Consider the following 25,470-nt stretch of genomic DNA (forward strand, 5'->3'; position numbering starts at 1 on the left):
TGTACGATTTGGCCAAAAAGTGCCGCTTCTATTAGAGCCAAATTGACGATTTGTCGTTTAAGGCCTTATTATGCTTATTTTGCCAAAAGGAGACGATTTGAACAAAATTGTTTGCAGCGTTGGCGAAATATCGCCAAATTGTACGATTTGGCCAAAAAGTGCCGCTTCTATTAGAGCCAAATTGACGATTTGTCGTTTAAGTTCTTGTTATGCTTATTTTGCCAAAAGGAGACGATTTGAACAAAATTGGTTGCAGCGTTGGCGAAATATCGCCAAATTGTACGATTTGGCCAAAAAGTGCCGCTTCTATTAGAGCCAAATTGACGATTTGCCGTTTAAGGCCTTATTTTGCTTATTTTGCCAAAAGGAGACGATTTGAACAAAATTTGTTGTAGCTTTCTCGAAATATCGCCAAATTGTCCAATTTGGACAAAAAGTGCCGCTTCTATTAGAGCCAAATTGACGATTTGCCGTTTAAGGCCTTATTATGCTTATTTTGCCAAAAGGAGACGATTTGAACAAATTTGGTTGTAGCGTTGGCGAAATATCGACAAATTCTACGATTTGGCCAAAAAGTGCCGCTTCTATTAGAGCCAAATTGACGATTTGCCGTTTAAGGCCTTATTATGCTTATTTTGCCAAAAGGAGACGATTTGAACAAAATTGGTTGTAGCTTTGGCGAAATATCGACAAATTCTACGATTTGGACAAAAAGTGCCGCTTCAATTAGAGCCAAATTGACGATTTGCCGTTTAAAGCTTTATTATGCTTATTTTGCCAAACGGAGACGATTTGAACAAAATTGGTTGTAGTGTTGGCGAGATAACGCCAAATCATAAGATTTGGACAAAAAGTGCCGCTTCTATTAGAGCCAAATTGACGATTTGCCGTTTAAGGCCTTATTATGCTTATTTTGCCAAAAGGAGACGATTTGAACAAAATTGGTTGCAGCGTTGGCGAAATATCGCCAAATTGTACGATTTGGCCAAAAAGTGCCGCTTCTATTAGAGCCAAATTGACGATTTGTCGTTTAAGGCCTTATTATGCTTATTTTGCCAAAAGGAGACGATTTGAACAAAATTGTTTGCAGCGTTGGCGAAATATCGCCAAATTGTACGATTTGGACAAAAAGTGCCGCTTCAATTAGAGCCAAATTGACGATTTGCCGTTTAAAGCTTTATTATGCTTATTTTGCCAAACGGAGACGATTTGAACAAAATTGGTTGTAGTGTTGGCGAGATAACGCCAAATCATAAGATTTGGACAAAAAGTGCCGCTTCAATTAGAGCGAAATTGACGATTTGCCGTTTAAAGCTTTATTATGCTTATTTTGCCAAACGAAGACGATTTGAACAAAATTGGTTGCAGCGTTGGCGAAATATCGCCAAATTGTGCGATTTGGCCAAAAAGTGCCGCTTCTATTAGAGCCAAATTGACGATTTGTCGTTTAAGGTCTTGTTATGCTTATTTTGTCAAAAGGAGACGATTTGAACAAAATTGGTTGTAGCTTTGGCGAAATATCGACAAATTCTACGATTTGGACAAAAAGTGCCGCTTCTATTAGAGCCAAATTGACGATTTGCCGTTTAAGGCCTTATTATGCTTATTTTGCCAAAAGGAGACAATTTGAACAAAATTGTTTGCAGCGTTGGCGAAATATCGCCAAATTGTACGATTTGGACAAAAAGTGCCGCTTCAATTAGAGCCAAATTGACGATTTGCCGTTTAAAGCTTTATTATGCTTATTTTGCCAAACGGAGACGATTTGAACAAAATTGGTTGTAGTGTTGGCGAGATAACGCCAAATCATAAGATTTGGACAAAAAGTGCCGCTTCTATTAGAGCCAAATTGACGATTTGCCGTTTAAGGCCTTATTATGCTTATTTTGTCAAAAGGAGACGATTTGAACAAAATTGGTTGTAGCTTTGGCGAAATATCGCCAAATTCTACGATTTGGACAAAAAGTGCCGCTTCTATTAGAGCCAAATTGACGATTTGCCGTTTAAGGCCTTATTATGCTTATTTTGCCAAAAGGAGACGATTTGAACAAAATTGGTTGTAGCGTTGGCGAAATATCGCCAAATTGTACAATTTGGCCAAAAAGTGCCGCTTCTATTAGAGCCAAATTGACGATTTGCCGTTTAAGGCCTTATTATGCTTATTTTGCCAAAAGGAGACGATTTAAACAAAATTGGTTGCAGCGTTGGCGAAATATCGACAAATTGTACGATTTGGCCAAAAAGTGCCGCTTCTATTAGAGCCAAATTGACGATTTGCCGTTTAAGGCCTTATTATGCTTATTTTGCCAAAAGGAGACGATTTAAACAAAATTGGTTGTAGCGTTGGCGAAATATCGCCAAATTGTACAATTTGGCCAAAAAGTGCCGCTTCTATTAGAGCCAAATTGACGATTTGTCGTTTAAGGCCTTATTATGCTTCTTTTGCCAAAAGGAGACGATTTAAACAAAATTGGTTGCAGCGTTGGCGAAATATCGACAAATTGTACGATTTGGCCAAAAAGTGCCGCTTCTATTAGAGCCAAATTGACGATTTGCCGTTTAAGGCCTTATTATGCTTATTTTGCCAAAAGGAGACGATTTGAACAAAATTGGTTGCAGCGTTGGCGAAATATCGCCAAATTGTGCGATTTGGCCAAAAAGTGCCGCTTCTATTAGAGCCAAATTGACGATTTGCCGTTTAAGGCCTTATTATGCTTATTTTGCCAAAAGGAGACGATTTGAACAAATTTGGTTGTAGCGTTGGCGAAATATCGACAAATTCTACGATTTGGCCAAAAAGTGCCGCTTCTATTAGAGCCAAATTGACGATTTGCCGTTTAAGGCCTTATTATGCTTATTTTGCCAAACGAAGACGATTTGAACAAAATTGGTTGTAGCGTTGGCGAGATAACGCCAAATCGTACGATTTGGACAAAAAGTGCCGCTTCAATTACAGCCAAATTGACAATTTGTCGCTTAAGGCCTTATTATGCTTATTTTGCCAAAAGGAGACGATTTGAACAAAATTGTTTGCAGCGTTGGCGAAATATCGCCAAATTGTACGATTTGGACAAAAAGTGCCGCTTCAATTAGAGCCAAATTGACGATTTGCCGTTTAAAGCTTTATTATGCCTATTTTGCCAAACGGAGACGATTTGAACAAAATTGGTTGCAGCGTTGGCGAAATATCGCCAAATTGTACGATTTGGCCAAAAAGTGCCGCTTCTATTAGAGCCAAATTGACGATTTGTCGTTTAAGTTCTTGTTATGCTTATTTTGCCAAAAGGAGACGATTTGAACAAAATTGGTTGTAGCTTTGGCGAAATATCGACAAATTCTACGATTTGGACAAAAAGTGCCGCTTCAATTAGAGCCAAATTGACGATTTGCCGTTTAAAGCTTTATTATGCTTATTTTGCCAAACGGAGACGATTTGAACAAAATTGGTTGTAGTGTTGGCGAGATAACGCCAAATCATAAGATTTGGACAAAAAGTGCCGCTTCAATTAGAGCGAAATTGACGATTTGCCGTTTAAAGCTTTATTATGCTTATTTTGCCAAACGGAGACGATTTGAACAAAATTGGTTGTAGTGTTGGCGAGATAACGCCAAATCATAAGATTTGGACAAAAAGTGCCGCTTCTATTAGAGCCAAATTGACGATTTGCCGTTTAAGGCCTTATTATGCTTATTTTGCCAAAAGGAGACGATTTGAACAAAATTGGTTGCAGCGTTGGCGAAATATCGCCAAATTGTGCGATTTGGCCAAAAAGTGCCGCTTCTATTAGAGCCAAATTGACGATTTGCCGTTTAAGGCCTTATTATGCTTATTTTGCCAAAAGGAGACGATTTGAACAAATTTGGTTGTAGCGTTGGCGAAATATCGACAAATTCTACGATTTGGCCAAAAAGTGCCGCTTCTATTAGAGCCAAATTGACGATTTGCCGTTTAAGGCCTTATTATGCTTATTTTGCCAAACGAAGACGATTTGAACAAAATTGGTTGTAGCGTTGGCGAGATAACGCCAAATCGTACGATTTGGACAAAAAGTGCCGCTTCAATTACAGCCAAATTGACAATTTGTCGCTTAAGGCCTTATTATGCTTATTTTGCCAAAAGGAGACGATTTGAACAAAATTGTTTGCAGCGTTGGCGAAATATCGCCAAATTGTACGATTTGGACAAAAAGTGCCGCTTCAATTAGAGCCAAATTGACGATTTGCCGTTTAAAGCTTTATTATGCCTATTTTGCCAAACGGAGACGATTTGAACAAAATTGGTTGCAGCGTTGGCGAAATATCGCCAAATTGTACGATTTGGCCAAAAAGTGCCGCTTCTATTAGAGCCAAATTGACGATTTGCCGTTTAAGGCCTTATTTTGCTTATTTTGCCAAAAGGAGACGATTTGAACAAAATTTGTTGTAGCTTTCTCGAAATATCGCCAAATTGTCCAATTTGGACAAAAAGTGCCGCTTCTATTAGAGCCAAATTGACGATTTGCCGTTTAAGGCCTTATTATGCTTATTTTGCCAAAAGGAGACGATTTGAACAAATTTGGTTGTAGCGTTGGCGAAATATCGACAAATTCTACGATTTGGCCAAAAAGTGCCGCTTCTATTAGAGCCAAATTGACGATTTGCCGTTTAAGGCCTTATTATGCTTATTTTGCCAAAAGGAGACGATTTGAACAAAATTGGTTGTAGCTTTGGCGAAATATCGACAAATTCTACGATTTGGACAAAAAGTGCCGCTTCAATTAGAGCCAAATTGACGATTTGCCGTTTAAAGCTTTATTATGCTTATTTTGCCAAACGGAGACGATTTGAACAAAATTGGTTGTAGTGTTGGCGAGATAACGCCAAATCATAAGATTTGGACAAAAAGTGCCGCTTCTATTAGAGCCAAATTGACGATTTGCCGTTTAAGGCCTTATTATGCTTATTTTGCCAAAAGGAGACGATTTGAACAAAATTGGTTGCAGCGTTGGCGAAATATCGCCAAATTGTACGATTTGGCCAAAAAGTGCCGCTTCTATTAGAGCCAAATTGACGATTTGTCGTTTAAGGCCTTATTATGCTTATTTTGCCAAAAGGAGACGATTTGAACAAAATTGTTTGCAGCGTTGGCGAAATATCGCCAAATTGTACGATTTGGACAAAAAGTGCCGCTTCAATTAGAGCCAAATTGACGATTTGCCGTTTAAAGCTTTATTATGCTTATTTTGCCAAACGGAGACGATTTGAACAAAATTGGTTGTAGTGTTGGCGAGATAACGCCAAATTGTACGATTTGGCCAAAAAGTGCCGCTTCTATTAGAGCCAAATTGACGATTTGTCGTTTAAGGTCTTGTTATGCTTATTTTGCCAAAAGGAGACGATTTGAACAAAATTGGTTGTAGCTTTGGCGAAATATCGACAAATTCTACGATTTGGACAAAAAGTGCCGCTTCTATTAGAGCCAAATTGACGATTTGTCGTTTAAGGCCTTATTATGCTTATTTTGCCAAAAGGAGACGATTTGAACAAAATTGGTTGTAGCGTTGGCGAAATATCGCCAAATTGTACAATTTGGCCAAAAAGTGCCGCTTCTATTAGAGCCAAATTGACGATTTGCCGTTTAAGGCCTTATTATGCTTATTTTGCCAAAAGGAGACGATTTGAACAAATTTGGTTGCAGCGTTGGCGAAATATCGCCAAATTGTACGATTTGGCCAAAAAGTGCCGCTTCTATTAGAGCCAAATTGACGATTTGTCGTTTAAGTTCTTGTTATGCTTATTTTGCCAAAAGGAGACGATTTGAACAAAATTGGTTGTAGCTTTGGCGAAATATCGACAAATTCTACGATTTGGACAAAAAGTGCCGCTTCAATTAGAGCCAAATTGACGATTTGCCGTTTAAAGCTTTATTATGCTTATTTTGCCAAACGGAGACGATTTGAACAAAATTGGTTGTAGTGTTGGCGAGATAACGCCAAATCATAAGATTTGGACAAAAAGTGCCGCTTCAATTAGAGCGAAATTGACGATTTGCCGTTTAAAGCTTTATTATGCTTATTTTGCCAAACGGAGACGATTTGAACAAAATTGGTTGTAGTGTTGGCGAGATAACGCCAAATCATAAGATTTGGACAAAAAGTGCCGCTTCTATTAGAGCCAAATTGACGATTTGCCGTTTAAGGCCTTATTATGCTTATTTTGCCAAAAGGAGACGATTTGAACAAAATTGGTTGCAGCGTTGGCGAAATATCGCCAAATTGTGCGATTTGGCCAAAAAGTGCCGCTTCTATTAGAGCCAAATTGACGATTTGCCGTTTAAGGCCTTATTATGCTTATTTTGCCAAAAGGAGACGATTTGAACAAATTTGGTTGTAGCGTTGGCGAAATATCGACAAATTCTACGATTTGGCCAAAAAGTGCCGCTTCTATTAGAGCCAAATTGACGATTTGCCGTTTAAGGCCTTATTATGCTTATTTTGCCAAACGAAGACGATTTGAACAAAATTGGTTGTAGCGTTGGCGAGATAACGCCAAATCGTACGATTTGGACAAAAAGTGCCGCTTCAATTACAGCCAAATTGACAATTTGTCGCTTAAGGCCTTATTATGCTTATTTTGCCAAAAGGAGACGATTTGAACAAAATTGTTTGCAGCGTTGGCGAAATATCGCCAAATTGTACGATTTGGACAAAAAGTGCCGCTTCAATTAGAGCCAAATTGACGATTTGCCGTTTAAAGCTTTATTATGCTTATTTTGCCAAACGGAGACGATTTGAACAAAATTGGTTGTAGTGTTGGCGAGATAACGCCAAATCAAAAGATTTGGACAAAAAGTGCCGCTTCTATTAGAGCCAAATTGACGATTTGCCGTTTAAGGCCTTATTATGCTTATTTTGCCAAAAGGAGACGATTTGAACAAAATTGGTTGTAGCGTTGGCGAAATATCGCCAAATTGTACAATTTGGCCAAAAAGTGCCGCTTCTATTAGAGCCAAATTGACGATTTGCCGTTTAAGGCCTTATTATGCTTATTTTGCCAAAAGGAGACGATTTGAACAAAATTGGTTGCAGCGTTGGCAAAATATCGCCAAATTGTACGATTTGGCCAAAAAGTGCCGCTTCTATTAGAGCCAAATTGACGATTTGTCGTTTAAGGTCTTGTTATGCTTATTTTGCCAAAAGGAGACGATTTGAACAAAATTGGTTGTAGCTTTGGCGAAATATCGACAAATTCTACGATTTGGACAAAAAGTGCCGCTTCTATTAGAGCCAAATTGACGATTTGCCGTTTAAGGCCTTATTATGCTTATTTTGCCAAAAGGAGACGATTTGAACAAAATTGGTTGTAGCGTTGGCGAAATATCGCCAAATCCTACGATTTGGACAAAAAGTGCCGCTTCAATTAGAGCCAAATTGACGATTTGCCGTTTAAGGCCTTATTATGCTTATTTTGCCAAACGAAGACGATTTGAACAAAATTGGTTGTAGTGTTGGCGAGATAACGCCAAATCATAAAATTTGGACAAAAAGTGCCGCTTCTATTAGAGCCAAATTGCCAATTTGCCGCTTAAGGCCTTATTGTGCTTATTTTGCCAAAAGGAGACGATTTGAACAAAATTGGTTGTAGCGTTGGCGAGATAACGCCAAATCGTACGATTTGGACCAAAAGTGCCGCTTCTATTAGAGCCAAATTGACGATTTGCCGTTTAAGGCCTTATTATGCTTATTTTGCCAAACGAAGACGATTTGAACAAAATTGGTTGTAGTGTTGGCGAGATAACGCCAAATCGTACGATTTGGACCAAAAGTGCCGCTTCTATTAGAGCCAAATTGACGATTTGCCGTTTAAGGCCTTATTATGCTTATTTTGCCAAAAGGAGACGATTTGAACAAAATTGGTTGTAGCGTTGGCGAGATAACGCCAAATCGTACGATTTGGATAAAAAGTGCCGCTTCTGTTAGAGCCAAATTGACGATTTGCCGTTTAAGGCCTTATTATGCTTATTTTGCCAAACGAAGACGATTTGAACAAAATTGGTTGTAGCGTTGGCGAGATAACGCCAAATCGTATGATTTGGACAAAAAGTGCCGCTTCTATTAGAGCCAAATTGACGATTTGCCGTTTAAGGCCTTATTATGCTTATTTTGCCAAAAGGAGACGATTAGAACAAAATTGGTTGTAGCGTTGGCGAAATATCGCCAAATCGTACGATTTGGACCAAAAGTGCCGCTTCTATTAGAGCCAAATTGACGATTTGCCGTTTAAGGCCTTATGATGCTTATTTTGCCAAACGAAGACGATTTGAACAAAATTGGTTGTAGCGTTGGCGAGATAACGCCAAATCGTACGATTTGGATAAAAAGTGCCGCTTCTGTTAGAGCCAAATTGACGATTTGCCGTTTAAGGCCTTATTTTGCTTATTTTGCCAAAAGGAGACGATTTGAACAAAATTGGTTGTAGCTTTCTCGAAATATCGCCAAATCGTACGATTTGGACCAAAAGTGCCGCTTCTATTAGAGCCAAATTGACGATTTGCCGTTTAAGGCCTTATGATGCTTATTTTGCCAAACGAAGACGATTTGAACAAAATTGGTTGTAGCGTTGGCGAAATATCGCCAAATTGTACGATTTGGCCAAAAAGTGCCGCTTCTATTAGAGCCAAATTGACGATTTGCCGTTTAAGGCCTTATTATGCTTATTTTGCCAAAAGGAGACGATTTGAACAAAATTGGTTGCAGCGTTGGCGAAATATCGCCAAATTGTACGATTTGGCCAAAAAGAGCCGCTTCTATTAGAGCCAATTTGACGATTTGCCGTTTAAGGCCTTATTATGCTTATTTTGCCAAAAGGAGACGATTTGAACAAAATTGGTTGCAGCGTTGGCGAAATATCGCCAAATTGTACGATTTGGCCAAAAAGAGCCGCTTCTATTAGAGCCAATTTGACGATTTGCCGTTTAAGGCCTTATTATGCTTATTTTGCCAAAAGGAGACGATTTGAACAAAATTGGTTGCAGCGTTGGCGAAATATCGCCAAATTGTGCGATTTGGACAAAAAGTGCCGCTTCAATTAGAGCCAAATTGACGATTTGCCGTTTAAGGCCTTATGATGCTTATTTTGCCAAACGAAGACGATTTGAACAAAATTGGTTGTAGCGTTGGCGAAATATCGCCAAATTGTACGATTTGGCCAAAAAGTGCCGCTTCTATTAGAGCCAAATTGACGATTTGCCGTTTAAGGCCTTATTATGCTTATTTCGCCAAAAGTAGACGATTTGAACAAAATTGGTTGTAGCGTTGGCGAGAAAACGCCAAATCGTACGATTTACACGATTTGGACAAAAAGTGCCGCTTCTATTAGAGCCAAATTGACGATTTGCCGTTTAAGGCCAGTTATATCACCACTCTAGCCAGGCCCGCGGTATATGTGACGTCATGCTTAATTAACTATAAATAAGAGGTAGCCAGTAGATTAAGTGCTTGTTTTCAGTTGTTCGTTGCTCGCACTTATTGAGTTTGTTCGAATAAAGATTTCATTTCAATTAAAGTGTTTTAATTTGTGTTTCAGTTTCGAGAAATTAATTTTTTTTAATTTTTTCCGGAACTCAAATCTAACTGGCGCAGTCGTTCGGATCTTTGAGACGCTCGAAAGGGCATATTTTGAAGCGGTTTCTATTAAGAATTTACTTAAAGGGATCTGAAATCAAGAGGATCCACAGATAGCGACAGTACCTATCAAGGGAGACCCTGGACGCATAAGCATAACCTGGATCATCGGACAGCTCAGCGAGATTCTTTAAGCCCTGGACACAGATCGAATTAATATCGATCAGTCCAGAATCCCATTGTGTGGCCATAGGAAAGGACAAGCATCGTCAACCCTACGGACCATTGAGACAGGGAAAGTACCACTTCGATCACAAGAAGCATGCAAATTTTGCTATTGATTACACTGTAAGTTATTATTAATTTTACTGTTTATTTTAATTTTTTTTGTTTTGTTGCGTTATTTTGCTTTTTGACAATCAATATCGCAGAACAAACCATTTAATCTAGCGTAGTTTGAATAACTGATAGTGTTAGAATTTTTTTTTGTTGTTAAGAAATTGAACTTCCACAATTGAGTCTATCAACGAAATTGACCTTAGTGAAATTTTTAATAACATTTCGATCCATCCAACTAACAAAGAGATGGCCCCGATCAATTACCAACTTTTGAAATTTCAAACGGACAATATCCCTCTTTTTGACGGGAATCCCCGGCTATTGAATAGCTTCATCACAGCAGTGGAGAATTTGTTAAAGGCATTTTTTAATCGTACGGAACCAAATGACCCTATAAATATTTATCTTTTTGATACTGTTTTGAATAAGCTTACTGGTGGAGCAGCAGATCTAATTTCATCCCGAATAGAGCTCAGTTCATGGACTCTCATAAAAGACGTATTAATCAATAGCTTTGCTGATCAGAGATCTATTGACTGTCTTATACAAGACTTGATTAATCTAAAACCGTTAAAAAACGAAGACTCGATACAATTTGGCATGAGAGTACAAGATTTTAGAAGCTTGCTATTTTCTAAATTAAATGCAGGACCAGACAGTAATGAAACTAAATTGCTTAAAATTCAACATTATGATGAGTTTGCTTTGAAAACCTTCATTAATGGACTGCCTTACAACTTGCAGCTAGTGATTAGGCTAAAATCCCTTACTAGTCTAGAACAAGCAATGTCGTTTGTAAAAGAAGAGGAAAATTTTATTCGATTCAGAAATACTCAAAATTTTGGTAATAAAGCTGGAATACCCAACAGATACCCCAAACATAATATGACGCCCTTAAGTAGACCCAATCCGGCAAATAATTTCAACCAGACTCTGTCAACACCACACAATTCACAATGGCCTCAAAGTACTAATTTCTTCAGACCACCCTCATACTATCCACCACAAAATAATTTCCCTCGACCAGCATTTTCTAATTCCTATCAACAGACTCATCAGCCGAGACCAAATCTCCTCCCTACAAATCAATCAAATATTTTCCGCCAGAGTATTTTCACCCCCAGACCGCCATTCGGTCAAATGTCACGCAGAACTAATCTAAATCGGAATATTGAACCGATGAACACTAGTTCTGGTAACACAGTGATAACCCCAAGGAAAAACTTTATTAGTCATGAACTCTATAACCAAGAAATTCATTCTCAACCATCCGAACAGTACACCCCCAACAATGAATGTTGTGCAGAAGGATTTGATGAATCATACAAAGACTATTTCCCAGAAAACTTCTATGAACCTTTCGATACTAACTACGACCCGATGACTGATACTAGCTATCACATTAACTATTCCGCTAATCAAGAATTTGACGAAGGAAATAAAATGGAAAATCCAAATTTTCCAATGACCAGCCAAGACAACAACGTAACGTAATAATTCTCAACAACATCGACACCCAGCTGCCATACATCTTTTTACCAGAACTTAACGCAAAATTTTTATTGGATTCAGGCAGTACTAGAAGCTTTATAAAACCCCAGATCGCACACAAAAGCTTTCCCCAACTGATTAAAGAGGAGTTGTTCCAAGTGCAAACAGCACATGCCATGTCATTCCATAATGAAGTCGCCATATTACCGATATTTCCCACCTTGCGAACCATCGGTTCCCACAAATTTTTCCTTCCCTACATTAACTATGACAATCACATTATTACCGATAGCCAAACAATTGCCAACATACTAGCAAAAACCTTTCAGGAAAAATCCAACAGCACACCAATCCCAGTGGTAGCAACACCTCTTGATAATTTGCCCCCAATATAGCCAATGCCGAACCCTACATAGAATAAAACCGGATCTACGAGAGAATCTCAGCACGATAGAAAATCAAAGAAACGTCATTGACTTTCTAAAAGACATTGATATATATAATTGTATATAGTGTAAGTTACAGATTATGTAAAACACCATACCGAGTGCCAATGACCAACGCAGTCGAGGCACTATAATATCAAATAAAAAAAAAACTTATTACAGGAATATTCGGACATTAACACCAAATTTGATTTATTTCACAGAAGCATAAACAACTGTACAGACTATAAAATAGAATTTCATAACTCGTTAGTTATCACTGAAAATCTAAAACAAAAAATTTCCATTCAAATAAACCAAATTTTCCCCGCCAAAACAAAATTTAAAAGGGCCCTAATAAACGCTTTAGAATCCATTATAAAAACCATAACAGGAAATTTAGATCAAGAAGACGCTGAACGGATCGATCAAGACATTAAAATACTTAGTCAAAATCAAAATAATTTAAAGTTAGCACTAGATAAACAAACGACGCTTTTAGCTACGTCAATAAATAACTTTCAAAAGGTAATCAAAAACATATCTCATAACCAAGCTATCTTAGAGTCACGAGTCAAACAAATAATAGAAGTTATTAATCAAGTCAATATTAAAGAAGCTAATCTCTCTGAATTTTTCCGGATCCACATGATCATAGTCCAAATTACATCCCTTTACCAGAATATTTACGATATCCTTTCAAATATAGAATAAGCAATCACATTTGCTAAAATAAATACATTTCATAACAATATAATTAATTCAAAAGAATTTTAATCGAACTACAAGCTATGCACAAACAAGATTTTCATGGAAAACTACCATTCGACCCGAATATTGAAAATCTATTAAACATTGAGAAAACTGTGGAGATTAAAAGTTTCATTAAGGACAATTCAATCATTTTCGTGATCGAAATCCCTTTAGTTGAAGTAATCCCCTATAACTTGTTCCAATTATTTCCTTTGCCAATCAAAAACAATAAGGCATACAAGGTGATAATTCCTAAATCTGAGTATCTGTTAGTCAACAATAACAGTTTTAATTACGTCAATGAGGCATGTCGTTATATCTCATCTAACGAATACCTATGTTCTCGAACAGACCTATCTACATCTCACGAGTATACACCGTGTGAAGTTCAACTTCTAAGGTATGAACACAATACCACCCATTCTAAACCAGTGTATATTAATATTGAAGACTTCCAAATACAAAATATTGATAAAAATAAATGGATAATTGTAACAACCCAGGATAAAGTAGGGATAGAGACTTGTAAAAACGCACAACAGGATATACGATTAAACGGGACTTATCTCATAGATTTAGACTTCCAATGTAATCTTAAAATAAGAAATATCACTTTAAGAGGAAATGTAAAATCAAAACACAGATTCCAACCCATACCGCTAATAGATATAAGTATCGCTGAGGCAAATTATGTATTACATAAGGACATAGAACTGCCCAATCTAAATCGTATGAACCTCAATAAATTTGATGAATTACTGAAAGAAATTAATTTACGAAAGAATAAAAATGCTAAATTGTTAAATAATAACCTTTATTATGATCGAACTAGTATTTGGACGGTTCTATTGTATATCGCCATTATTATAGTAATAATAATAGTATTATTAAGGAACATATGGCCAATATATTTAAAATCCAAACTGCCCAAGACCCCAGAATCAAACATATTTTAGGCCATAGAAACTCCCGGTTACGATGTCCCTCTAAGGGTGGAAGAGTTATATCACCACTCTAGCCAGGCTCGCGGTATATGTGACGTCATGCTTAAATAACTATAAATAAGAGGTAGCCAGTAGATTAAGTGCTTGTTTTTAGTTGTTCGTTGCTCGAGCTTATTTAGTCTGTTCGAATAAAGATTTTATTTCAATTAAAGTGTTTTAATTTGTGTTTCGGTTTCGAGAAATTAATTTTTTTAAATTTTTTCCGGAACTCAAATCTAACTGGCCTTATTATGCTTATTTTGCCAAAAAGAAAACGATTTGAACAAAATTGGTTGTAGCGTTGGCGAAATAACGCCAAATCGTACGATTTGGACGAAAAGTGCCGCTTCTATTAGAGCCAAATTGACGATTTGCCGTTTAAGGCCTTATTATGCTTATTTTGCCAAAAGGAGACGATTTGAACAAAATTGGTTGTAGGGTTGGCGAAATAATGCCAAATCGTACGATTTGGACGCAAGGTGCCGCTTCTATTAGAGCCAAATTGACGATTTGCCGTTTACGGCCTTATTATGCTTATTTTTGCCAAAAGGAGACGATTTGAACAAAATTGGTTGTAGCGTTGGCCAAATAACGCCAAATCGTGGTTTTCGGGCATTTTCCGACGAAACTCGCCGATTTCACGGATTTGACGACTTTTAAGCTCAGTATTGTTAGGAATGACGGAAATAGCACGAAATCTTACGATTTACACGATTTGGACAAAAAGTGCCGCTTCTATTAGAGCCAAATTGACGATTTGCCGTTTAAGGCCTTATTATGCTTATTTTGCCAAAAGGAGACGATTTGAACAAAATTGGTTGTAGCGTTGGCGAAATAACGCCAAATCGTGGTTTTCGGGCAATTTCCGACGAAACACACCGATTTCACGGATTTGACGATTTTTAAGCTCAGTATTGTTCCTGTGGGTTGGGCAACCTATCAGGCTCGTCCCCCGGGTGGCGGATAGGGGAATGGCCAAGGCTCTTTGCGGGGCTTTGGTTAGTGGGAGTGATAAGTGATGGCTGCAATGTAAAATTGCAAGTCCGGAACAAAAACTTCTGCCGTGGAGCAGCTCATTATACCGTAAACTTCTGGTTTACTCCGGTGAAGTGGCAGGAATGTTGTTTTGCCGGGGCTTAATTTGATGAGCGGGAATCTCTTAGGAGATTGCGTGGTGAGGCTACTATAAACACCTTCCAATTCTCATGGAGTGGCGCTCGCCTAAGAGATGCAAGGCTGGGGGGAGGCTCAGTTCCGAGCGGCCCCGTAAAGGTTCACACTGTGAATACAGACATGGCGAGTCTGCGGAACTTTAGCTGGAATTGTACTTTCCTACCGAGTGCAGTTTCTTCCAACTTACCTGTAATCCTGTCAACTCACTCTCTTCGGAGATTCCTTAATTGTCCTATCCAAAGATCACACCGTAGACATCCGACTGACTCTGATGAAGGCTGCAGGGATGTATGTCATCATCGGGGCGAGTTGGGAGAGCGGGGCCCCCCTGGGGGTCGGTTGGTGAGGCCACTTTAAACACCCTCCAAATCCTAAGCTGGGGTGCGCGCCGAAGGGATGCATGGCTGGATGGGAGTCCAGTTCCTAGCGGCTCCGTTAGGGTTCACCCTCATCCAGTGAACATAGGTGTGGCGAGCCTACGGATACCTAAGCTGGAATTGTACTAAGCTCCAAGTGCAATTTGTCCAATCACCCTATCCTTTTTGAATTCCGACTCCACGGAGTGTCCTTGAAATTATCCAGCATCCTGGAAGAACCCATCCTAATATCCTGTACTTACCCAAATGTTAACCTGGATGGAAAAGAAGATGAGAAAGTAGTAAAAAGGTAAATAATGATGAGTGACTTTCAACAAAAGTTACCCCAGGCGGGTGTTAATCCCGCCATTGGTTCCTATCGGGTGAAAGCCCCGGTGACCGATGCTGGCCCAGTGGATTCTGGGGAGGGCCAAAGCCACTCCGGACGGGTGAAACCGTTCGAGCAAGAAGAGAAGAGGGAGATGTTGGAGGTGACGGGAGGGTTTGCAAGGAGCGAGAAGCTCAAGCGGACGCCAACCAAAAAAGGAAGACAGGTGAGTAGGGGGGCGATGGGGGCGGAGCTGTCTGGAGCCTCCTCGGAAGAGGGACCTCCTCTTGCGAGTATCCCTTTAGGGGAAAAAAGGAGAAGGGTGAAGGAGAACTGCTCGCTCATGGATGAGGGTAAGCATCTGGTTGAGGTTGTAGTAGAGAAGGTGGAGGATCTCGACCGGGTGGTGAAAGCGGCGCGCCGGCCGAATCAAGAGTTGCTCCACGCCGTGATGGAGGTGAGGAGCGCACTGCGAGCTGTGGCACGCAGGGAAAGGGCGGAGAAGGAGAAGGAGAATGAACGGGAAATGCTCAGGGACGAAGTGAAGTCGCTGCGAAAGCAGTTGGAGGAGGCCGAGAAGAGGTGCAGGGGAGAGGTGGAGACAACCGTCTGTGCCACGCAGACGGACACTCCAGAGGAGAGAAGAGTGGCGGAACAGCGGGAAAGGATCCGTGACCTGGTCGCTTCTGGGGAGCTGCTTGAGGCTCTCCGGGAAAGGTGGGAAGCGGGCCTATTCCTGCAAACGAAGGTGGCACACGGTGACCCCATGTCGGAGGGTTACCGTAGTGACTTAGCGGTAATAGTGGGGGAGGGGGATAGTCCGCTGAAAGAGCGGGTGTTGGCCTGGCTTCCTGAGTTGGCGGAAATGGGGGACGAACACGAGGCGGGGACAACGCCCTTCCTTGTGCAGTCCTGCCGGATGCGCAAGGGAGGAGGGACGGAGACGTTAGAGCGCTAAGTCTTCTACCGACAGCTGGGGGGAGACATGGGTCTGGAAGCGGTCTTCGGAGCGCTGAAGGAGCTCGTGAAAACTGCCCAGAGAGGGGAGGACGAGGGTGGTAGTCCCCCAGGTCCCGGGATCTGATCCCGGCAAACTTAGGAAGCTGGGGGAGCTTGCTGCGGAGGGTAGCAATGTTAAACTCCGCTTCTATTTGCAGGAAGCCAACGAGACGAATAGGGGGAAGGGAACTAAGGAGGAAGAAGGGGTCATCATTGTGGCTAGGGAGGAAGGAACATCCTACCTGGATGTCCTGAGGAGGGTTAGGCAGGTGGTGGCCAAAAGGGGCCAAGATGTAAAGGTAGGGACCGTCAGGGAGACGAAGAAGGGTGAGGTGCTTCTGACGGTACCGAAGGGGGAAAAGGGGGGACAACTCCGTGAGTTACTCTCCAAGGAGCTGGGAGGCAGTCGGGTGAGGGGTGGAACGGGGAGATCTGTGGCCTTCCTCGTGCACGGGGTGGACGGGATTGCCACGGGCGAGGAGGTGGTGGGGGCGGTGGCGACCGCGGCAGGGGTAGAAAGGGGGTGGCTAAGGCTGCTCAGTCTTCGGCCCAGCTTCCTTGTGGAGGGAGAAGCGGTAAGGAGGTTGCGAAGGATCACGGACCTGCAGGTGGGCATCTCCAGGTGCCGGCTGAGGGAGCGGCGGGAGACCGGCCGCTGCTTCAGGTGCTGGGAGGTGGGGCACAGAGCGGGAGAGTGTAAGGGGGAGGACCGCTCGCGGCTGTGCGCAAGGTGCGCGCAGGGAGGCCACAAGGCCGCAACCTGTCGCACCGAGAGGTACTGTCCCATATGCATGGAAAGAGGACACAGTGCCGGGGGGCCAGGGTGTGGGGGACCGAAAGCTGGTGGCGCACCCAAACCTGGGAGCAAACCCGAGACTGAGGGCGAGCCTAAAGCGAAGGGGAAATCTAAGGCTGTGGGCGAGTCCAAAGCCGAGGGGGAACTCGAGACTGGGGGCGAGTCTGGAACTGAGGAGGAACCCGAGGCGGGGGGTGAGCCGGTGGAGACGACGGAGCCGGACAGGGCTGGAGGGGCGAAGGCCTCACGGACCACCACGTTCCCTAAGCCGTTGGTGAACGACGGCAAAAGGAACGGGGACAGGAGGAGGAAAGACGGGCCGAGAAAGGACTAGGAGGGACACGGGTAAGTGTGCGTGTTTGGGTGAGTGAGTGAGTGCGAGCGTGAGGAGTGGTTGTATGCAATGGCGTCGGACAGGGAACTGCGGTGTCTGCAGATTAACCTGGACAGGGGCCGTCTCGCGATGGACCTCATGTACCAGGTGATCAGAGAGCGGGGCGTCGACGTGGTGCTCGGGCAGGAGCCGTGTCTAGCCGGGCGGAACCTAGTACGGGACAGGGGTGACGACGACTTCATCTGGCTAGCGCCGGGTGTTAGGGTGAAGTCGCTCCACCGGGACCGGGGATTCGTCGTTGCGGAGCTGAACGGTATCACTTTCGTCTCTGCGTACTTCTCGCCGAGTAGGACCGCCGCCGATTTTACGGCGTGGCTCGATCGGTTGGGGGGCTACGTCAGGGGGCGTGACAGCAGGAAGGTTCTCATTGCTGGGGACCTGAACGCTACGAGTGAGCGGTTCGGTTCTCGGGTGACGAATGCCTACGGACGGGTTCTGGAAGAGTTCCTGGACGCGGCGGAGCTCGTCCCCATCAACACCAGGGATGAGTGGACGTTCGGTAATCGGAACGGCAGGTCACTGATTGACGTTACCATGGCGGGAGCGTCTGTGAATGGCTGGGTGAGAGACTGGAGAGTTGAGGTTGAAATGGAGAGCGGGAGTGGCCACAGGTACCTCTCGTACCGCATAAAGCGAGTGGGGGTGGTATCTGGGGGTGGTGTGGAAGCGAGCGTGAGAAAAGGAGGATGGGTGGTGAGTAAAAAAGGATTGGAAAATGTGAGCCGGTACGTGAAGGAGCGGAAAGGTCTGGGTATCGTGGAAACTCCCGAAGAAATCGTTCGGGAGATAAGCGAAACCTGTGACGAGTGCATGAGTAAGCGTGACAATGGGAAAGGGAAGATGAAACGAGCGGTGTACTGGTGGAGTGATGAAATTGCCGAAAGGAGAAGAGCGTGTATAAGAGCGAGGAGAAGATGGACGCGAGAGCGAGGAAGAGGGAATGTGACAGATACGGGTGCAGCGGCAGAGTACAAGAGAGAGCGCAAGGCCCTCAAGGAATCCATAAGGGATGCCAAGAGGGACGAGTGGAAGAAAGTTTGTGCGTAGCCCGAGACGGACGTCTGGGGACTCGGTTACAAAATAGTGACCGAGAAACTTGGCCGCCTGAGCAATGGTCCCCTGCCGGAGGCAGAGATGCAAAAGCAGGTGGACACGCTGTTCCCGGATAAGCCACGGGTAGTGTGGGAAAAGGTACAAACGGGGCCGAATGACGTGCCTCGAGTCACGACTGAGGAAATCCGTCAGGCCGTCGGGAGTCTCAAGAGCCGCAAGGCTCCGGAACTGGACGGGCTACCGAACGAGGTTTGAAGCTATATCTTGGGGCAGCGCCCCAGGGTATGGCGAGTTGCGTAAATAGCATCTTAACCTCGGGCGAGTACCCTAAAGTCTGGAAGAGAACCCGACTGGTGCTGGTGGAGAAACCGAAGCGTGATCCGGGAGCGGAGGTCTCGTACCGGCCCATATGCCTCGTGGACGGACTCGGGAAAGTGGCGGAAAAGGTGGTCAAGACCAGACTGCTGAACGAAGCGAATGCTTTGGGAATGGTGAGCGCGAGTCAGTATGGGTTCGTCAAGGGCAGGAGCACCTTGGACGCCATGCAAGCGGTCATGAGAATAGTGGAGGGGATCAGGGAGGAAAGTTGCAAACACGCGGGCTTCTGCGTCATGGTAACGATAGATGTAAAGAACGCCTTCAATAGGGCGTTTTGGGACCTAATCATCGAAGTGATGAAAAGGGCCCAGGTGAGCGGGTACCTCTTGAACGTAGTTCAGTCGTACCTGCAAGATCGGGTTTTGGTGTTACCTGACGGGGGGTTCGAGAGTTGTCTTGTGGCGTTCCTCAAGGGTCTGTCCTGGGCCCCGTCTTGTGGAACCTCTACTACGACGGGATACTGACGGTCGAGTACCCGCGAGGGGTCACCCCGGTGGCTTACGCGGACGACTTGGCGTTGGTGGTCTCGGCGAAGGACGGGGTAACCCTAGAGGCGAGGACCAGATGGGCCATGGAACTGCTCGCCGACACGTTCGAACGCATGGGGTTAAGCATGGCTACGGATAAAACCGAACTGGTGCTGCTGGCCGGGCGAAGGAAAATAAGAAGCATGAGTCTGAGAGTGGACGACGTCTCGTACGAGACGAAGGAATGCGTGAAGTACCTCGGAGTGTGGATCGGCAGAAATGCTCGCTTCGGCGAGCACGTACGACGAACCTCCGAAAAGGTTGCTAAGGTGATTGGGAAGCTGGACTGCATTCTGCCTAGGGCGAGTGGTTTGGGGTATGAAAGAAGGAGGTTGATGGTGATGGCGGCATCGTCGGTCCTGCTGTACGCTGCTCCAGTCTGGGGAACCGAACTTGAGTATGGAAGGTACACGGCAACACTGGAGAGGGCAAACCGTATGCTCGCACTCCGGGTGGCTAGTGCCTACAGGACGGCACCGATCGATGCGGTGTTGGCACTGGCCAAAATACCTCCGGTGAGAATTAGAGTGACAGAGAGAAGGATGATGTGGGAAGGGAGAAGTGGGGTGAAGGAATGGGTAATGAAAGAGTGGGAGCGGGACTGGGAGAAGTATGAGGGTCGGGCAAAGACCTTCATACCCCGGATCCGTGAGTGGTACGAGTGCGAATGGACGAAAAGTGGGTATATGTTGGCTCAGGTGTTTACCGGACACGGCGTGTTTGGGAAATAACTGAAGCGGATACGAGTGGAAAGGATTGCGGAATGCTGGTTTTGTGACGAAAGGGAGGACACGCCGGAGCACACGCTGTGGACGTGTCCGGAGTGGGAGAGCTATCGCGCCGAGGCAAGGGCGGGGGGACTCGACCTGAACCGAAGCACGATAGGGAACGAGCTGGTGGAGAGCAAGAGCAAGTGGGTGGCGTTTGAGGGCCTGATAGAGAAGATCTTGAGGGCCAAGATTGTAAGAGAGAACGAGAGGAAGAAGAGTGGGGTGCGGAACCTTGTCCGTACCTAGTCTGGAGGGGAAAAGGACGCCCTGATGTAATGCCGAGAGGCGGTTCCGGGGCAGAAGAGGGGAGGTGGGTTTAATGGGTAGGCGGGCGACGTAATGGTCGGTTGAATCCCACACTACCCGGTCGTGGACCAGGCCGGGTGTCTTAAGAAGAGTCCCACTCCTCGGAAAAAAAAAAAACTCAGTACTATTAGGAATGACGGAAATAACACGAAATCGTACGATTTACACGAGTTACAGCCTGCTTATTGTGGTATCAGCAGTACGGTGACGTCACGCTCGCTTTAGCTTAAATAGGAGAGTAGCATTAAGAACTGGGCTTGTTGTAATTAATTCGCTTGTATTACACGTTCGCTTTCGTTCTCGTTTGAATAAATTTTCAGTGAAGATAAAATAATGTTTTTTTTATCGCGTTTTCTGGGATCCGAAACATAACTCGTGCTATTTCCGTCATTCCTAACAATACTGAGCTTAAAAATCGTCAAATCCGTGAAATCGGCGAGTTTCGTCGGTAATTGCCCGAAAACCACGATTTGGCGTTATTTCGCCAACGCGACAACCAATTTTGTTCAAATCGGCTTCTTTTGACAAAATAAGTTTAATTAGGCCTTAAACGGCAAATCGTCAATTTGACTGTTCTAGAAGCGGCAATTTTTGTCCAAATCGTGTAAATCGTACGATTTCGTGCTATTTCCGTCATTCCTAACAATACTGAGCTTAAAAATAGTCAAATCCGTGCAATCGGCGAGTTTCGTCGGAAATTGCCCGAAAACCACGATTTGGCGTTATTTCGCCAACGCTACAACCAATTTTGTTCAAATCGTCTCCTTCTGGCAAAATAAGCATAATAAGGTCTTAAACGGCAAATCGTCAATTTGGCTCTAATAGAAGCGGCACTTTTTGTCCAAATCGTACGATTTGGCGATATTTCGAGAAAGCTACAACCAATTTTGTTCAAATCGTCTCCTTTTGGCAAAATAAGCATAATAAGGCCTTAAGCGGCAAATTGGCAATTTGGCTCTAATAAAAGCGGCACTTTTTGTCCAAATCTTATGATTTGGCGTTATCTCGCCAACACGACAACCAATTTTGTTCAAATCGTCTTCGTTTGGTAAAATAAGCATAATAAGGCCTTAAACGGCAAATCGTCAATTTGGCTCTAATAGAAGCGGCACTTTTTGACCAAATCGTGTAAATCGTACGATTTCGTGCTATTTCCGTTATTCCTAACAATACTGAGCTTGGGGGCCGAAGTCCTATCCGCACCTCCTCGTCGTGGCCCCTGGATGCCCTTCTTCCGAGACCGGGTAACCAACCCCGGTGGAGGATGATGGGTAACTAACGCGGAAGGCAAACAAGGACAAATATGACGGACAAGGCAATTAAGAAAGGATTACTTCTCCAGGGGCGATCGGAACCCCAGGGGACGGCGAGCGAGGTGCCGGAGCAGGCCTCGCTGGCAGTCGTAATAAAGCCTCTGCAACAAAGACAGGGTGGTGACGGTGGACCCCAGGCCACACCCCCAGTGCGAACTACTGGGAGGAAAGTAAGGAGGACTTCCCCCGGCGGGATGAAAAAATCATCAATGCGGAAAGACGACCCAACGTCATTGGGGTTGTCAGCATTAGAGGAGGCAGTCAGACATGTGGATGAACTGGACCGCCTCATAAACGCAAAGAGTAGGCCCAGCATAGACATGGTCAACGTCGTGTCCGACCTACACAGTGCGCTCTGTCGAGCACGTATTGAGAGAGAAGAGGAGCGGGCCCGTCTAGCCGTAAATAAAGATATTGGCACTTTGCGCGAAGAGAATGCCAATCTGATAGTGCGCCTATCTCGACTCGAGTCCTCGGGTCGGGTCGTGACCGATTCGGTGTCCGTCGACTGTCAGACGGAAACCGATGAAGAGAGAAGAACGGCGGAACAGAAGAACCACATCCGCCGACTGATCGGCCAGGGAGATCTGCTGGATGCCCTACGTGAGCGATGGGAGAACGGTCTCTTTGTCGCCACCGAGGTCGCGTACGGGGACCCCGTATGCGAGGGCTACCGATAGGATCTCGGGTTAATAGTGGGGTTAGAGTCTAACCCCCTCAGAGAAAGGTTCCTAAGGCTCCTGCCAGAGCTGAGAGAAATAGAGGAACAGCCGGAGTCGGAGGACGGCTTCCCATACCTACTTCAGACGTGCAATCTGCGGAAGGGTGGGAAAATAGGACAGCGGGAGAGGTACGTGTTCTTGAGGCAACTGGAGAGCACGGGTCCAGAACAGGTGCTGGGCTCAGTCAGGGCCCTGGTTGGTACCATAGAGGAATTGGGGAGGACCAGCGTGGTCATACCGCTGGTTCCAGGATCCGATTCCTGGAAGCTCCGTAAGATCTGTGAGCTGGCGGCGATGAACCAGGAGGGTAGATTTAAAATCAAAATCTACCTACCAGAGTCTAACAAACCTAGGGGACCTGCTGCAGCCACCACGTCTGGTGGCAGGCGGGACGAGGACGCGGTGCTCGTGGCTAAGAAGGAGGGGGCCACCTACAGCGACACCCTCAAGAAGGTGCGACAACTTGTGGCGCAGTCCCAGACGAAAGTAGACATAGGCAACGTCAGGGAGACTAGGCGCGGCGAGATCCTTCTGACGCTGCCTAAAGGGGGGAATGGGGGGAAAGAACTCCGGGACATTCTCGGCAAGGGGCTGGGAGTAGACCGGGTTCGAACGGGGACGGGAGGCAGGCCCGTGATCTTCCGAGTCACAGGTCTGGACGGAGTCACTACCGGTGAAGAGGTGGTAGGGGCGGTGGCTGCTGCGGCAGAGCTCGACCCGTGTCGGCTCAAACTGACCGGCATTCGGGCAAGTTTCGGCAGATGCCAAACCGCCACCATACGTGTTGTCAAGGGGGATGGCGAGGCGACAGCAAAAGTTCGGGGGATCTCCGATCTGCGAGTCGGCATCAGCAGGTGTCGCCTCAAGGAGAGGAAGGACTTTGGGCGTTGCTTCCGCTGTTGGGAGACGGGGCATAGAGCGGGCCAATGTAAAGGCGTGGACAGGTCCCATCTGTGCGCCCGATGCGCTAAGGAGGGGCACAGGGCCGTGGAGTGTAAAAACTCTCGTTTCTGCCCCCTCTGTAAGGCAGAGGGACACAGCGCAGGAGCCACGGGGTGCGAGGGGCGGACCACGAAGTTCGCGACGGCACCGGCCAAAAAGTCGGCAGCCGGAGCCGCACCGGCAACCCGTGTGTCAAAAAAGACCGAATCCGCGCCTGTGCGAGACGAAGCAAAGGGGGTGCAAGCGGCACGCCCCCCTTCCTCGACCAGTTCGGTCGGTGAAGGGGTGGGAGCCGAAATAGAGGCAGAGGGGGAGGGTCACGAGGAAAGCATCGCCTCGGGGCGCTTCACCGAAGAGCCACTCAAGAGCGAGGCTACGTCGAAACGTGGCAAACGACGGAGAGCGCGATCTCGCAAAGACTCAGCGTAGAGGAGGTTGACTCTCAAGTGAGTGTGAATGAGTATGTGTGTGTGAGATTGCGGCGGATAAATGGAAAAATGGCTCCGACGGTCAACGTGCTTAGGTGTCTCCAGATCAATCTGGACAGGAGGCGGTTGGCTACCGACTTACTCTTCCAAATGATCCGGGAAAGAGATATTGACGTTGTGTTAGGACAAGAGCCGAACAATGCAACCAAGGGTGTAATTAGGGATCGGAGCGACGACGCTTTCATCTGGTTAGCCAACCATTTGAGGGTGAAGTCAATCCATAGGGACCGGGGTTTCGTAGCGGTGGAGTTGGGATGAATCACGCTGGTCTCGGCGTACTTCTCAACGAACAGGAGGGCGGCCGAATTCGGTGCCATGCTTAGTAGGCTGGAGGAGTACGTGCGGGGACTGGATGGTAGAAAGGTCCTCGTAACCGGGGATCTGAATGCCAAAAGTGGACGTTTCGGCTCCGAAGCGCGCAATCCTTATGGTCTGGTCCTTGAAGAGTTCTTGGATGCGGGTGGATTCACTCCGCTTAACATCGGGAAGGAGTGGACGTTCGACAACCACAACGGAAGATCGCTGATCGACGTGACCATGGCCGGTGTGACTGCGGCGGACATGGTGAATGAGTGGAAAGTTGAGTGCGAGAAAGAGAGTGGAAGTGGGCAGAGATATGTTAGCTTTCGGATTTTGAAAGAGGGAAGCGCGCGCTGTGCCAACGATGGTGTGGAGAGTGTGATATTGAACGGTTGGATTGTGACTGAGAGAGGAATGAGGAAATTGAACCAGTACGTGATGGCGAGAGAGGGAGTAGCAGGGTTGACCGATGATCCGGAACGGACAGTGAAAGAAATCGGTGACGCCTGCGACGCGTGTTTGAGGAAGAAGAGTGGAAAATCTGGTAGTGATAAGAGAGCAGTGTACTGGTGGAACGATAAGATAGAAGAGTTGAGAAAACAGAGTGTGAGAATGAGAAGAAAGATGACGAGAGTGAAGGGCGACAGAGAGACTGACGAAAGAAGAAGAGCGGCGGAAGAAGAGCACAAGGAAGCGCGAAAGGCCCTCAAGGTGTCCATCAGGAACGCCAAGAGGGAGGCGTGGGAGGGTCTGTGTGCCGATCTGGAGACGGATATCTGGGGCCTCGGCTACAAAATAGTGGCCGGGAAACTTGGTAATTTTAAAGCGAGCCACCTGCCGGAAGTAGAGATGCTTCGGAGTGTGGACGAACTCTTTCTGAAGAAGCAGAACATCAGATCGGTGCATAGGGTACCGGGGACGGAACACGTGCCTCGGGTCACGACTGAGATCTGTCAGGCGGTCGGGAGTCTCAAGAGCCGCAAGGCTCCGGGGTTGGACGGGATACCGAACGAGGTCTTGAAGCTGTACCGT

The 25,470-nt window shown here is 45.3% G+C and overlaps 1 protein-coding gene across 1 annotated transcript; it reads left to right on the top strand.

Moving 5' to 3' along the window:
- The first annotated feature begins 15,439 nt into the window (after nt 1-15,439).
- Nucleotides 15,440-17,579, top strand: LOC136350180 (uncharacterized). Its single transcript, XM_066301690.1, has 2 exons — nt 15,440-16,395; nt 16,550-17,579. The coding sequence occupies exons 1-2, from the start codon at nt 15,440-15,442 to the stop codon at nt 17,577-17,579; spliced, it is 1,986 nt and encodes a 661-aa protein (XP_066157787.1).
- The last annotated feature ends 7,891 nt before the right edge of the window (nt 17,580-25,470 follow it).

This window comes from Euwallacea fornicatus, unplaced genomic scaffold (genome assembly GCF_040115645.1).
Source record: "Euwallacea fornicatus isolate EFF26 unplaced genomic scaffold, ASM4011564v1 scaffold_143, whole genome shotgun sequence".
Classification (NCBI taxonomy): domain Eukaryota; kingdom Metazoa; phylum Arthropoda; class Insecta; order Coleoptera; family Curculionidae; genus Euwallacea; species Euwallacea fornicatus.